General features: G+C 54.4%; 1 protein-coding gene across 1 annotated transcript; it reads left to right on the top strand.

Annotated features, from left to right (window-relative positions):
* Nucleotides 1–160: 160 nt before the first annotated feature.
* ENO2 (enolase 2) lies at nt 161–9,354 on the top strand. Its single transcript, XM_061365509.1, has 12 exons — nt 161–326; nt 2,790–2,881; nt 3,545–3,640; nt 3,861–3,919; nt 4,856–4,925; nt 5,094–5,227; nt 6,392–6,614; nt 7,062–7,259; nt 7,385–7,586; nt 7,795–7,903; nt 8,042–8,100; nt 8,399–9,354. Exons 2-12 carry the CDS (start codon nt 2,797–2,799, stop codon nt 8,466–8,468), a joined length of 1,305 nt encoding a protein of 434 aa, XP_061221493.1. The 5' UTR covers nt 161–326; nt 2,790–2,796; the 3' UTR covers nt 8,469–9,354.
* Nucleotides 9,355–14,107: the final 4,753 nt, after the last annotated feature.

Below are 14,107 nucleotides of genomic sequence, written 5' to 3'. Positions count from 1 at the left end.
GTTGTTTATCCTGCACACCCACTCCCATTCCCAGCTTCCTCACCCTCGTCTGTCTACGTCTATCCCCTGTCTGTCTCTCCCTCTTTTTCTCTCCATCCTCTACGTGCTGTTTGCAAAGCTTTGCTAAATCCTGACTCATCGCAGCTCTGGGTCACATGCTGCTCTCCCGGCCCTATCAGGGGCGTCTCCATCCTGCTGCTGCCGCCGCCGTTGGCTTAGAGGACACATCATCTCCCCTTGAGGTCCTGCATCCCTTCTCAGCTCCGTCCTCGCTCCTTTCCACCAGTACTTTCTCAGTGTCTCTCGTTCACCCCTGCCCTAGGAAGGTAAGTGTCTCTCCACGGCCAGCGTCCTCCTCACTGCATGCACGTTTCTGCCCCCCACCCGCTGTCCTCCAAACCCCACACGCACTATGGGGTCCCTGCGGAGAAGGTCCACGCTGAGCGGCATTAACAACCGAACTCCCCTCGCTTCCTCCCCTGCTCCTCCCACCTCTTCCTCCTCACCCCCACTCTGCTCACTTTTCTTTCGTATTTTAATTTCAGGTGCTCCCTCCTTCCCCCCCCCGGGAAAGCATCATTTCAGATGTGAACCCAGGGGATTGCAGGAGGGGGGGCAGTCAACAAGGTCAGCTGCTCCCAAGGGCATTGCCGACAGGCTCTGCGGGATGGAGCTTTACCGGGAGATACGGGTGGGGAGCAGGCAAAGCTCAGGGGATGGACGCATCCTCCCGAGGTGTTGACACAAACACGGGTCTCACGGAGAGGGAAGAAGGCAGAAAGGGAGGGCGGAGAAGGGATGTTTTCTCATCTGCACAGACCCACAGCACACAGAGGAGGGGGGCAGCAGGGAGAGGAGGTGACAGTCAAGCAAGCAATAGCTGCATCAGCCACGACACTGCAGCAGTGCGCGCTTCCTGGGAGCAGTGCCCGGCCCGGGGGGGATCGCAGCAGCACCGGGAGCTTGGGGGAAAGGTCTCAGCACGCTTGTCTGCCTGGCGGGGAGGGGGGACTGCGGTGCCCTGGCCACAGGCAGTGCCCTCGGGATGGAACCGCAGCAGCGCCTGTCTCCTGGGATGCCCTGCCCAGCCCCAGCCTCAGCCTGGCTCTTCTCTGCTCCTCACTGTGCTCTGCGGGCTCCCGGCCATGGCTCTGTCCCAATCCCTTATCCCAGCTTATCCCCCTCTGACCTCCTTTTAGGACAATGCAGCGGATGCCAGGGATTTCAGGGTGATTCTTTGCACTGTTCAAAGGAGAGCAAACGCAGGGACGCAGGGCAGCAGCACAAGTGGAGAAAAGGATTTAAAGGACTAGAGGGGAGAAGAGATCAAGTGAGTGATGGGGTGGGGCGTGCAAGGCTGGATCTGGGCTTGTTAGATGGTTTCCCCTGAGCTGGCCTCAACAGGGGCCGATGGATGTGGGCAGAGGAATGTGACATGGGCAACTTGACCACAGAAGCAGAGAGGCACCACATCTGGCACAGGTCTTGCTATTAATGCAGTCCTGTTCCTCTGTCTCCTGTGGAGGCTGTTGGGGCATGGCCAGGGCACTGCTGCAAAGGAAGCTCGCAGCTGCACGGGCACGGCTCTGGAGGAAGTTCCTGCAGCATGTGCCAGATGGCACCGAGGAACGCTGCCAAAGCAGCTGATGGGGGATTCCAGCCCAGATGGACATGGTGGAGAGCCCTGTGTGGGCTTCTGAGAGCCCTGGTGTCACTCTGTGGGAAGCCGAAACCTCAGCCCAGCACCATCTCACACGCACCACAGCCTCTGCATTGGGTTGTGCGTGGGGCTGGCCCCACTGAGGTGAATCATGGCTGCGGGCTGGAGGAGGAAAGCCTGCCAGGGCTGGGGACATGGGGTGATGCACACCCACCTGCTGCTCCTTCTCCTGTGTGTGTGTGGGGGGCGCTCCCCAGCATCGCATGGCCCCATGGCAGGGGAATAAGGCAGTGCTAGCGGGGAGGAAAATGAGTGGGTTTGGACCGCCTCAGGATGAAACTTCAGCGAGCGAGGCTTTTCCAAACAGCCATACTCCCCCACCAGCCTGTTTTGCACCTCAGGTTTAACCCAGTGCCCCAAACCGCCAGGTTTCCTCACCCTTCCCATCCTACAGAGGTGCCTCCCAGTGTCACGCATTTCCCCATCTCCGGAGCAGAGCTAAGGGCCAGGTCACCCCCTTCCCTTCAGAGCCCTCTGCCGTGTGAGGACCTTCAACAAGATGGCTCCTGGGGCTGCCGGCCAGCTCCACCTCAGCTCTGCCTGACCCGGCGGCGGCAGGGACACGGACACGCTGCACGGAGCGGGGTGAGGGTCCCCATGGCCCAGCCACCCGCTGCCCAGCTACGGTGCTCTGGCCCTGCCAGGGCCCATCCTCACCTCCCGGCAAGGCGAAGCGGGACAGGCTGATCCCCCCCTCTGCTGCCCTCAGCGCTGCTGCCTCTGTGTCCCTCCCGGTCCCTGCTGCCCATCTCTGCTCTGTCGGGAGCTCTGATGGATGGGCAGAGTTCAGCGGTGCAGGGAGAGGGGGAGTGGGAGCCCCGAGTGTGCCACGGGCAGCCAAGGGGCAGAATGAACAGATAACCATGTCCTGGGCACATCATGGGCAGATTTCCACACTAAACCCATTGCGGTTTAGTACCAATTGCTCCGTTTTCTTGAGCTTTTAGCTCCAGCTCCTCAGGTCTGTTTTCCTTGAGCTCCCTTCTCCCTGGCAGTGCCCTGTTTAGGTATTAGAAGCATCAGATACTGGGAGCCTCTCCGAGCTGGGGATGTCCTGTCCTCTCCACAGGCTCGCCATGGCAGTCGAGAGGATCCACGCACGGGAGATCCTGGACTCCCGTGGGAACCCCACTGTTGAGGTGGACCTGTACACACACAAAGGTACGTGGTGAGGACAACAGGGGATGTGCTGCCCACCCAGTGGAGCTTGTGTGACCGACCCATGTGCCTGCTAACATCAGGGATGGGGAGTGTCATTAACACAGATGTATTTCCCTTGTCAAATCCCTGTGATGTCCAGCTGCAGTTCTGGGACACAGTGCGAGTTTGGAAACGCACCCATGGCCGTGCTCATGAGGCAGGGGAAGGTTTGTCCCCTGTGCAGGCACGGGCATGCACATGTGTTTCAACTGGAAGAGCCGTGCTGGGCCCAGAGCTGGATGGGCTGAGGGGTGAGGAGCAGTGGGGGGCCAGAGCAGGCATCCCTTCTTTACAGAAACCCAGCCTTAGTCTGAGGGGGAGGAAGCCCCTGGCCATGGGTCAGGCTGCCCCTGGAACCAGGAGGAGGGCTGAGAAGCCAGACCTCCCCCCTTTGTCACCCATAGTGCTGGGTTTAGTGTGGACCTCGAGGCGCCTCAGATCCAGGTTTCTCAGCCTGGAATCCCTGGGTGCTTTTATTTCTGCTGCCTGGTGCTCCACCTCAGAGACAACCAGCCCTGAGGGGCCATCCTTTTGCCATCCTTTCCCAGGGCAGCAGGACACCAGCAGGTCCGTGAGGGTTCTTCCCTCTGCTCACCTCACATGTGCGTTCTGCTGTGTCCCCAGGCATGTTCCGAGCAGCGGTCCCCAGCGGCGCGTCCACCGGCATCTATGAAGCGCTGGAGCTGCGGGACAACGACAAGTCACGTTTCCTCGGGAAAGGTGGGGAGGTGCCTGTGCACTGGGCTCTGCCTGGGTTCCGCTCTGCTGCTGCGTTGGGGTGGATGTGACCCTCATGGGGACCACAGAGGCACAGAGCTAAAGTGAAAGATCAGGCCTCAACCTTCCCTCGCTGTCCCTCTCTGTCTCTCTATTGGTCCTCTCCCTCCCTCTTTTCACTCTCTCTCTCTCTCTGTTTTTCTCTGTCTCTTCCCTTCTTTAGGGGTCCTGCAGGCCGTGGATCATATCAACAGCACTGTTGCCCCAGCTCTCGTGGGCTCTGTAAGGATTTCTCTTTGTTCTCCCTTGTCCATCGCTTACTCTGTCCCCTGATCTCTGTTTCTGCCTCTCTTCATTTCACTGGGTTAACAGACATAGCGATGCTCTCTGGGAACTTGGGGCGCACCCCTCCTGTCCTCCATGCCTGTACGTGTCCACAGCAAGCTTCCCTCTGGGTGGAAAGGATTTAACGCTACATGACCCACTGCGGCATCTCTACCGCCTAACTAGTCCCCTCAATGCTCCCTGTAGAGCTCCCTCCCTCTTTCAGATGTGCTCCTCCTCCAGCACCGAATCTCACCCATGTGTCTGTGGCCTCACACCCTGTTTGTCCCACCCAGCACTCATGGTGCGATGAGCAATGACCATAGCGTGCCAGGTCTGGCACAGCAGTGGTGTCACATCTGCAGCCTCTTCACACCTGAAGACCTGAAGCCTGCTCTGAGGAGAGCTGAGCTAAAGCCACACGTTACACCAGGTCTGGCTGAGAGCCCAGAAAACACCCAGCCTGGTAGAGGGCACGGATGAGGCCATGCTCGCTCCCAGGGACAGCTCCATCCAGTCTACATTGCTTGCTTGGGGTTGAGCATGTACTGTCGTTCTGCCTAGCTTCTATGTGGTCATAGCACCACAAAGCTCTGTGGAAGCTTCCAAAAGGCTGGGTAAATCCCCAAGGCAGTCCTGTGTCCCCAGCAACATGTGGTCTTGCCTGATCCCTCCTCCAGTGTGGGCACATCTACACTGCACTGCAGCAACATCATCGTGGTTACCTAACTTGACTACATACCAAGGCACTAGCTTTGTGTGTATATGTTCCCCCACAAGCTATAAAGGTCCCTGTACCCCACAGCTTTAACCATCAACGTCTCCTGTTTTGCACACCGGAGCTAACAGCTCTCCTCAGCCTCCCCTTCTCAGAAGCCGCTTTCTTTCTTGCAGGGCCTCTCTGTTGTGGATCAAGAGAAGATAGACAATCTGATGCTTGAGATGGATGGCACAGAGAACAAATGTAATCCACCCCTCTTTTTTTGGCCTGGGAAGTAAAGAGCAGGGGAGGCTGCAAGGGGCTGGAGTGGGGGGCACTGTCAGAGCTGTGGTGAGCCCAAGGCTGGCAAGGGCACTGCTGGGCAGGAGGTTGCTGGTGAGAAGCCTAACTCCTCCTTGGTTTCCCCCACAGCCAAGTTCGGTGCCAATGCTATCCTGGGAGTGTCGCTGGCTGTGTGCAAGGCAGGAGCTGCAGAGAAGGATGTCCCCCTGTACCGGCACATTGCTGACCTGGCTGGCAACTCTGATCTCATCCTTCCTGTGCCAGTAAGAGCCCTCTGTCCTTGACATCCACCTGCAGAAACTCCAAAAGAAACTTCAAGGAGTGTGTTGGGAGGTGGAGAAGGAAGGAATATAGGACTGAAACATCAGATGAGTGCACTGTAAAGAAGCAAACCAAGGCCTGGGATTTGACAGGTTTCAACATGGAAAAGAGGGGCCTGAGGAGGATAAGACAGAGGTTGTGGTGAGAGCTGACCGAGGATCTCACTCAGCACAAGACCCAGAGGGCATCATGTGAACCCTCTGGGGCATGGTTAAAAACAAGGCATATGGGTCTTCACAGCAGGGGTAGCTGCTCTGTGAAGTTCTGGCATAAAGGGTGTTGTGAGTGCTAACATTTTCTCAGGTCCTGGAGGAGGGGCTGATGTTGCATGGCTGATAAATACAGATAAACATAGCACAGATGAACACATATAGCTCAGGAGATCTCTTACAGGGAATCCTCCTGGAGGCTCCAACACAAGAGGGATGTGGACTTGCTCAAGTGAGTCCAGGGGAGGCCACGGTGATGCTGCAAGGGCTGGAGCACCTCTGCTCTGGAGAAATGCTGAGAGCTGGGATGGTTCAGCCTGGAGAAGAGAAGGCTCCTTAAGGGGAGACTTTAGAGCAGCTCCAGTGCATAAAGAGATCTGTACAAGAAACCTGGAGAGGGGCTTTGGACAAGGGCCTGTAGGGACAGGACAAGGGGGAATGGCTTTAAACTGACAGAGGGCAGCTTGAGATGAGCTCTTAGGCAGAAGCTCTTCCCTGTGAGGGTGCTGAGGCGCTGGCACAGGGTGCCCAGAGAAGCTGTGGCTGCCCCATCCCTGGCAGTGTTCAAGGCCAGGTTGGACGGGGCTTGGAGCATCCTGCTCTAGTGGAAGGTGTCCCTGCCCGTGGCAGGGGCTTGGTTCTTTCAAGGTCCCTTCCAACGAAAACCATTCTATGATTCTATGATAAGAATCTATGAATTAGGAGGGAAAGTCCTCTCCAACCATTTGCCATGAGCCACTGTTGGAAAGAAGACCCCAGGCCTACGTGCCTTTGGTCTGATGAGCTGTAGCTGACATGTTACCCTGTGGGATGTCACGAATGAGCATGGTGAGAGCCTCCTCCAGGTGGTGCCAGGACAGGCACCTTCAGCTCTGATTCTCTTATGGACTCTTCCAGGCTTTTAACGTGATCAACGGAGGTTCCCACGCAGGCAACAAACTGGCCATGCAGGAGTTCATGATCCTGCCTGTAGGAGCCGAAAGCTTCCGCGATGCCATGCGCATCGGGGCTGAAGTCTATCACAACCTCAAGAGTGTCATCAAGGAGAAGTATGGCAAGGATGCTACCAATGTGGGTGATGAGGGAGGCTTTGCCCCCAACATCCTGGAAAACAGTGAAGGTGAGAGCCCTGCAGAGATGTGGTACCTCTGTCTGCAATGCTGGGGCTTCCTATACCCAGCTCACAGCGTTTCCCAAAGATCGGTTCAAAATATGATGCCTCAGTGTCATTGACCTCCTGTGTTAGGGAATGTTTCCTAATCCACTTTGAGTTTTGGTGGCCTTGATCCATCGTGGCCTCTTCATAAATACTTTTTATGTGTGTTAACACTTCTGCAAGGTCTTCCCCAACCTGTCTCTGAGCTGTGGGATTGTATTAAATCCCTCCTCCTCCCTTTGTACATGGCCTCCACAGCTCTGTGGCACGTTTCTGTCGTGTTCTGAGCTCCCTTTACTTCTCCCATCTCACTGTCAGACCCTTCAGTGGCTCCCAGAACCCTTCCAAGGGAGGTTCTCACTGAAAGGCAGAGCTTTCTGTATGGGCTGACTGCAACTCTCCTCCTCCCAGCTCTGGAGCTCCTCAAGGAAGCTATTGACAAGGCAGGCTACACGGACAAGATTGTCATTGGTATGGACGTGGCAGCCTCCGAGTTCTACCGTGACGGCAAGTACGACCTGGACTTCAAGTCACCAGATGACCCAAGCCGCTACATCTCTGCAGATGAGCTGGGTGACCTCTACCAAAGCTTTGTACGTGATTATCCAGGTGAGCTGCTGTGTTGGTTGCAGGGAATCAGCACCGCCGTGGCATGCTTAACAGGTACATGCCCTCTGGTTTTGGGGTGGGAAAGGAGGCCGCTTTGACTCATGTCTCTTCTGTTGTCCCTTCAGTGGTCTCCATTGAGGATCCCTTTGACCAAGATGATTGGGAAGCCTGGTCCAAGTTCACGGCCAATGTGGGGATTCAGATAGTGGGAGATGATTTGACAGTGACAAACCCCAAGCGCATTGAGCGAGCTGTTGAAGAGAAGGCCTGCAACTGCCTCCTACTGAAAGTCAACCAGATTGGATCTGTCACGGAGGCCATCCAAGCGTAAGTCCAGCCCACTGCCCTTGTTGTCCTGTGAAAGGGTTGATGATGAATCACAGCAGGGTATCATCTATCCATTGGATGAATAGACTTTTGTCTCTACCAGAGTGTAGGGTGCTGAGGGTGGGAGGAGAGGCTGCCTGGACCTCACCTTATGCAGGCAGCGGTTAGAGGAGTGGGAGCTGCTGACTGCATCCCTCATTCCTTGTAGCTGCAAGCTGGCCCAGGAGAACGGCTGGGGGGTGATGGTGAGCCACCGATCTGGGGAGACTGAAGACACGTTCATTGCCGATCTGGTTGTAGGACTGTGCACTGGGCAGGTAGGTGAGACCCAGGCCATGCACAAGTCTGGAGGAGAGCAAAGGGGTGTGAGGACAGAATCCCTTGCTTCCCTTTGGGAAATTGGTGCAAGTTATGACAGTGTCTTAACACTATTTGTTTTGGGGAATGCTTTGCAGATAAAGACGGGTGCTCCCTGCAGGTCTGAACGTCTGGCTAAATACAACCAGCTCATGAGGTAAGAGGCTCTGGGGGTGGGAATGCAAAAGAAAGAATGGAGGAGTGAGTAACTGGGGTGGGAGAAGCTGAAAGCCCTAGGGCAGATGAGGCTTGTGGGGGAAATGTTATGAAGACAAGGCACAGAGATGACAGTAGGATCCCAAGGAGATCTCTGGAGCAGACTCCTTCCCTCCTCCTTGGCTCCTCCAGCCCATGTCAGCTTCCTGCTGATGCACTGCCTCTCTCTCTGGTACCCTGGTGCTTCCAATGCTCTCTCACAGCAAGGGCCTGACGTGTGCTCTCTCCTTCTCCTGCAGGATTGAGGAAGAGCTTGGCGATGAAGCACGCTTTGCCGGACACAACTTTCGCAACCCAAGTGTTCTTTGAACACTGTCCCCAGGGCACAGCCACCCTGCTGCTCTTTCCCACCTCACAGACTCTGAACCTCCCTTTGCTCCACTGCTCCCTTTTTCACTCTTTCTCCCCCACTCTGCCACCTGGTCCCCTCTCATTTCAAACTCCCTTGAGTTCAGGTGTCCCCAGCTAGATGTACCAGGTGAAGGATGAGAGGGAAGCCTATACCTGTGTCCCTTGCTTTGGGGTCATAAGCATTTCTGGATGTAGGCATTGCGTGTCTGTTGGGGTTCTGTGTGCAGGGCTGCATCTGAGCCGCTCTGTTCATGTGTTAGACTGTGAGCACACCAGCTGCCTGGTGTGTTTCCCCTGCTCGCTGGAGCACGGGTGGTGAACACAGTGTGTTGGCTGCTGTGTTTGGACAAGTGTTGCACCCATGGCTGTGTATGGACGACTGTCACCAGTGGCTTGCTCTCGTTGTGCACATGTGTAGGTGCATGTGTGCTGGCCTACGGCATCCTTGTGCCCCAGGTTGTGTCTGCATTGAGCTCTGGTGGGATCCCAGTGTCCCTTCCCTCCACCCCAAGTGCTGTGCTGTGTTGGGATGTGCTTGCCAGCAGCTTAGCGTTGAAGTGCACTACTGTCCCTCACTGGGTCTGTGTGTGTGTGTGTGTGTGTGTGTGTGCTGTCAGTCTCCGGGTCAGCACTGTGGGATGATATATTAAAACACATCCGTAAACAAATCCACGCTCTCGTTTGCTTCTCGTGACCTTTTTCTCTCTATTCCCTCCCCTCTTGCAGTCCTTCACCCTCTCCTCTGCCCATAATGTCTGCTTCACCTTCTGAACGGCCCATGCTCAGCTGAGCAACAGACAAACCACAGATCCTAAAACTCAATTAAAATGTATTTCACACCTGAGTTGCCTGGCCTCGCCTGATGTTTCTCTCTACATGCCACTCTTTGGGAAATGGGGACATTTTGCCATCAGAGCAGGAGAGGCTCATGCAGAAAGGTAAATGAAACAAGCAGAGGCAACCAGCAAGAGAAAGAAAAGGGCCCGGTACTCCCACCTCCTATCCCAGCCTTGTCCCACAGCCAGGCTATGTGCAGTCTTTAACTGTGCCCTCCAGGGTGGGCCCCAGGCTGTTCTCAAGTGATGGGAACCTGGAACTGCAAGTTTCTGGGAGGGCAGACCCTCCTCCCCTTGCAGAGCAGTGACTAGAGAGAGACATGGAATGTGTCTCTCAGCTCCCTCTTGTTTCACACAGGCAACACAGCACTACTTGGGAAAAGTACCCATGCTCAGCTTGTGCCCCAGCAGGCCAAGAGCCAGCAAGCCTGCTCAGCAGTGTTATTGTGGACAGACTCCGGCCAAGGCAGGAGGCTGCTGTGAGAAATCCAACCCAAGCTGGGATGGGGAACAAACGGTAAAAGCACCTTGCCCACTGCCACCAGTTCATGTCAGTACTTGGGCACACACAGGTCCTGCAAGCCTCCTGCCTCACGTCACTACAGTTTCCAGACCCTTGCTTAAGCCACACTGCCTTGTCTTTTGTGATGAGCAAGGACAGGGGAAATCCCAAGCCCCCTCAAACCTGTCCTGATTCAGACTTTAAAATCAAAAGACGACACCTTAAAGCGCTGCCATTTCACTGATGGTTCTTCACTAAATAGCACGGGGGAGGGAGTAGATTCAAGAAGGGAAGACAAAGGCTACGGCACACATGCCCAGAACAAAAAAGAGTGGGAGGGAGAACGGAAGAGTAGAGACAGGATTGGTTCCTTGGGGATCACTAGTGAATACAGAACAAATCCCGGTGCTAATGAATAGCTTGTGTCCTAGCCGCAGGCCACCTCTCGCCCATGCTCTCCGTCAAGCCTCCCCTCGGAGCAGCAGCGTACCTGCGGACTAGGGCTCCCCCCGACCTCAAAGCCTGCCCCCGATCGCCCCATTACCCGCTCCGCGCCTCATGCCCCGGGCTGCACAAACCCCCTCACCCCCCGGCGGCGCTGCCGCGCACCCCGAGAGGCTCCTCCCGCCCAACGCGGGGTGACGGCCGCGGGGAGCAGCCCGCACACGGCGGCGGGGCCGGCACATCCCGCACACCGCGGCTGCCGCTGGGAGCTGTAGTCCGGGAGCCGCGCCGGGAACGCTCCATTTTCCCGTGCCGGGGCCTGCGGCGAACCGGAATGCTGCCCCCCGGCAGCGATGGGGATGTGAGGTGTGGGTCAAGGGGGTGCCTTCCCCTCTGCAGCGGTCCCTCGCAGCCGCGGCATCCCCCAAAGAAGAGTTTGTGTACGGCAACGCTGGTTTTGGGGAGGAAGGTGCGTTCTGGGTGCGTGCAGGTGGTGCGGGTGCACCCTGTTTCCAGCTGTGCACCTAACGGCTGTGTTCCTTTGTTTTAGAGGCTGGACTTTGGCGAGTGATACGGCTGTTGCTTAGCAAGCAGGCCAGCTTTTTGGAAATCAAGTTTCTTAGCTTTTATGTTCCCAAGAGCATCTCCCCTTCCCACATTTGCCTTTTTCTTGTGCAAGGAAAGAAACCAAGTACCCAAGGTAATCTGTGTTGCCCATTTAAATAGAGCATCGCAGTAACAGCAAGGAACCGGTATATATGTCCCCACACTGTGGTAACAATTTGTTAGTGAAGAGCTATCAGTATTGCCACATCCCTGTGTCAGGGAAGAGATGTGACAGCACTGAGGTGCTGAGAACACATTGTGCTGTGGCAGGGCCTCACCTTGATGCGTCTTCTCAAGCTGAAGGGTTTGTCGCTGGTGGCACAATGTATATAAGGAATATAGGGTCCCTGATATATTTGCCTGATTATTGCAGATCTTCATCCTTAGCTAACGCACCATAAGATGTACACTGCTGTCTCTTCACCTCAGTAGCAATTTGGTTATTGTTTCTTTGTGATAGAAATGCCCAAACACTTTGCTGTTCCCACACCTGAGGGCTCCTGGTGCATAAGCTGATGTCTCCATCAGATTGCTTTCCTGTAATGTGCATTCCAGTATGCTTCAGTATGAGGAACAGCACAGGGATGGGCTGGGGATGTGACAGGGAAACATTTCTTGGATTGGTTTTCTTTAACTCTCAAGTCATACTCTGGTTAGATGACATGTTCAGAACGATGTCAAGTGGTTAAAGGATCATTTAACACCAGCCACCACCCCTCCAGAATTCTTCTTCCATTTCTAAATAGGTGCATGTGCCCATAATGGATCTGGAAGGGGAGATGCAACTGAATTAGGCTGCTTGTAAAGTGCACAGGGAAGCCTTACTGAAGAGCTACTGAATTTCTCTGGTATCTTTTTGCCTCTCTCAAGAACCATGGGGTGATGTTCAGTGTTGAGAACACATCTTTAACATTGGATGTTAACATGTTAAAAACTGGTGTTGAGAAACGTCTTTAACATTGGAGGCTGTCAGAGACACACTCTTCTGCTGAACATCTGACAAGAGGTTAAGAATCTGGGTGCTGGGCATGTTACTTGAATGAAGAGCATTTGGCTCATCAAGGAGGCTACTGTGTGCTATGTGCCAAAAAGGGAAACAGGGCTCTGTATTTTTAGAATCAGAGCTCCACAAGAAGATTGAGATGGGAAGGGGTGTCTGGACGTCCCTGCTCCAAACTCTTGCTCACAGCAAGGCTGGTCCCAGGGCTAGATCCAGCCCCTACCAGCACCTGTGCCAATGCTGAACTACCTTCAGGGAAAAGGTTTTCCCTTTATCTAGTCAGAATTTCCCTTGGAAATGTTTGAACCCTTTCACCTTTTCACCCTTTCTGCATCTGTCAGAAGAGCTTGACCCTGAGTTCTCTATACCCCTCCCACAGGAAACAGCTGCTGGAAGACTCAGCTCCTTCAGCCTCTCCTTGTACGCCATGGGCTTGAGCACCTTAACCGTCTCACTGATTCCCTGTAGGACACTTTGCAGTTTATCAGCATCTCTCTTGTGCTGCATTTCTACATCCCAGCCAAGGCCTCTCATTTCACATGCTACTGCTAGTCCCCTGGTAGAACTGGAAAGCAGTGGGATGATGCAGCCGGAGAGACCTCATGAGGTGGCATGTCCCGTCCCCTGCTCCGAAAAAGGACCGGATGCACCCCAGCAAGCTTGGTATCTGCTCGCTGAGGCCTCCTGGCTGGCTCACAGATTCCATGAGTCATTTATCCATCCTGAAAAGATACAGCTAATAATGCTCTTGATTTGCCCAAGGTCTTCAATATCTTAATTTCAAAGGTGAGAGAAGTTTATTTCCCATGTTCTGCAGCCAGTTCTTGGCCTCTCTGCACGAGCACACACAACCACTTCTTCCCCTTGTTTATTTTCCACTTATGCTGGCCACCCTGAGTCAAAGCAGGGGGGTTTTACCTAGCAGCCATTTGGCTATGAGGGAAGGCTGACAGCACCCATGTCACCCCTGTGTCTATAGCCTCTCCTCAGCCAGCCAGTGATCCAAAACAGGCCTTGAGAAGCTGCACTTGTCTTCAGTTGCTCATTGTTTTCCATTTAACATTTGTTTAAGATAGTATTTATTAACTCAAGCAACAGACCTGGTTATGGGAAATGATGACATGAAAACCATTCAGGGCTTGACTTTGTGTTGAATCAACTTGGTGTCACATGTCACTGACCCTGAAGACCCTGGGGCTTCCACAAAGGCATTTCCCGAAATCACAAACCTCAGGGATCTGGGTATTTTGGTTAGCATCCAGAAAACAAGGATTTGGACAAGGCCTTCCTTATTCATGAATCATCAGTTTGGCCTCTAAGGGTCATGCTCACCATGAGCTCAGGAGGTAAGGCTGTCAACTCCTAAGGTAGCAGTTTGAAGCAGCTACAACTGCAAGCACTGCTAGCTCAACAGCAGTAATAGCAATATTCTTTCTTGTTTCCTGGGGCTCAGCTGAGCGAGCCGCTCTGTGAAGCAGCTAATCATAGAACCACAGAACCAACCAGGTTGGAAAAGACCTTTAAGATCAAGTCCAACCGTTCCCCAGCACTGCCAAGGCCACCACTAACCCGTGTCTCTGAGGGCCTCATCTGCACGGTGTGTGAACACTTCCAGGGACTGACTCCATCACTGCCCTGGGCAGCCTGTTCCAATGCCTGAGCACCCTTTGGGGAAGGGATTGCTCTTAATACCCAGTCTAATGCTTACCTCTGTGCTAGGCATCAACAGGGTGATCTCGCCAACACAGAGCACCCCTGCAAAATGATACTCTGAAATGTTTCCTACTGATGACCCCAAAACCAGTGGGCATTTTTGCCCATTATCCATGGTGTTTTCAATCCCCCACTGGACGTGTGGAAACCAGAATGTCGTAGGGAACAATAGCACTGCGGATTACTGCTGGCAAGGCGGAGGCTCTGACGAGGGTCAAGACAAAGAGGTAGGTTGGGGAGAAGGGTGGATGAAAGAATGAATGAAGGCTGGAGACATGAGGCGTGCTCATGTTGTGCAATGGGGTGCTGCATGCCAACAGGGCTGGCTTGGGAACAAGAGGCACTGAGAGCAATGCTGTGCCCAGGATAAACAGGGAGGCCCCAAAATGCCACAGTGCCCGTGGGGAAAAGGGTGTAGGACAAACACGTTGGGAGCCATGGGCTTACAAGCGTGTTGCAGGGACTTTGTTATTAACGTTTTTGAAGTGCTTGGGGG

Source organism: Neopsephotus bourkii, unplaced genomic scaffold (genome assembly GCF_033783945.1).
Source record: "Neopsephotus bourkii isolate Nb327-2 ecotype Australia unplaced genomic scaffold, CSIRO-AGI_Nbou_v1 NB_1287, whole genome shotgun sequence".
Classification (NCBI taxonomy): Eukaryota; Metazoa; Chordata; class Aves; order Psittaciformes; family Psittacidae; genus Neopsephotus; species Neopsephotus bourkii.
The sequence above is the reverse complement of the archived record's forward strand: the minus strand, read 5'-3'. Positions and strand labels throughout refer to the sequence as shown.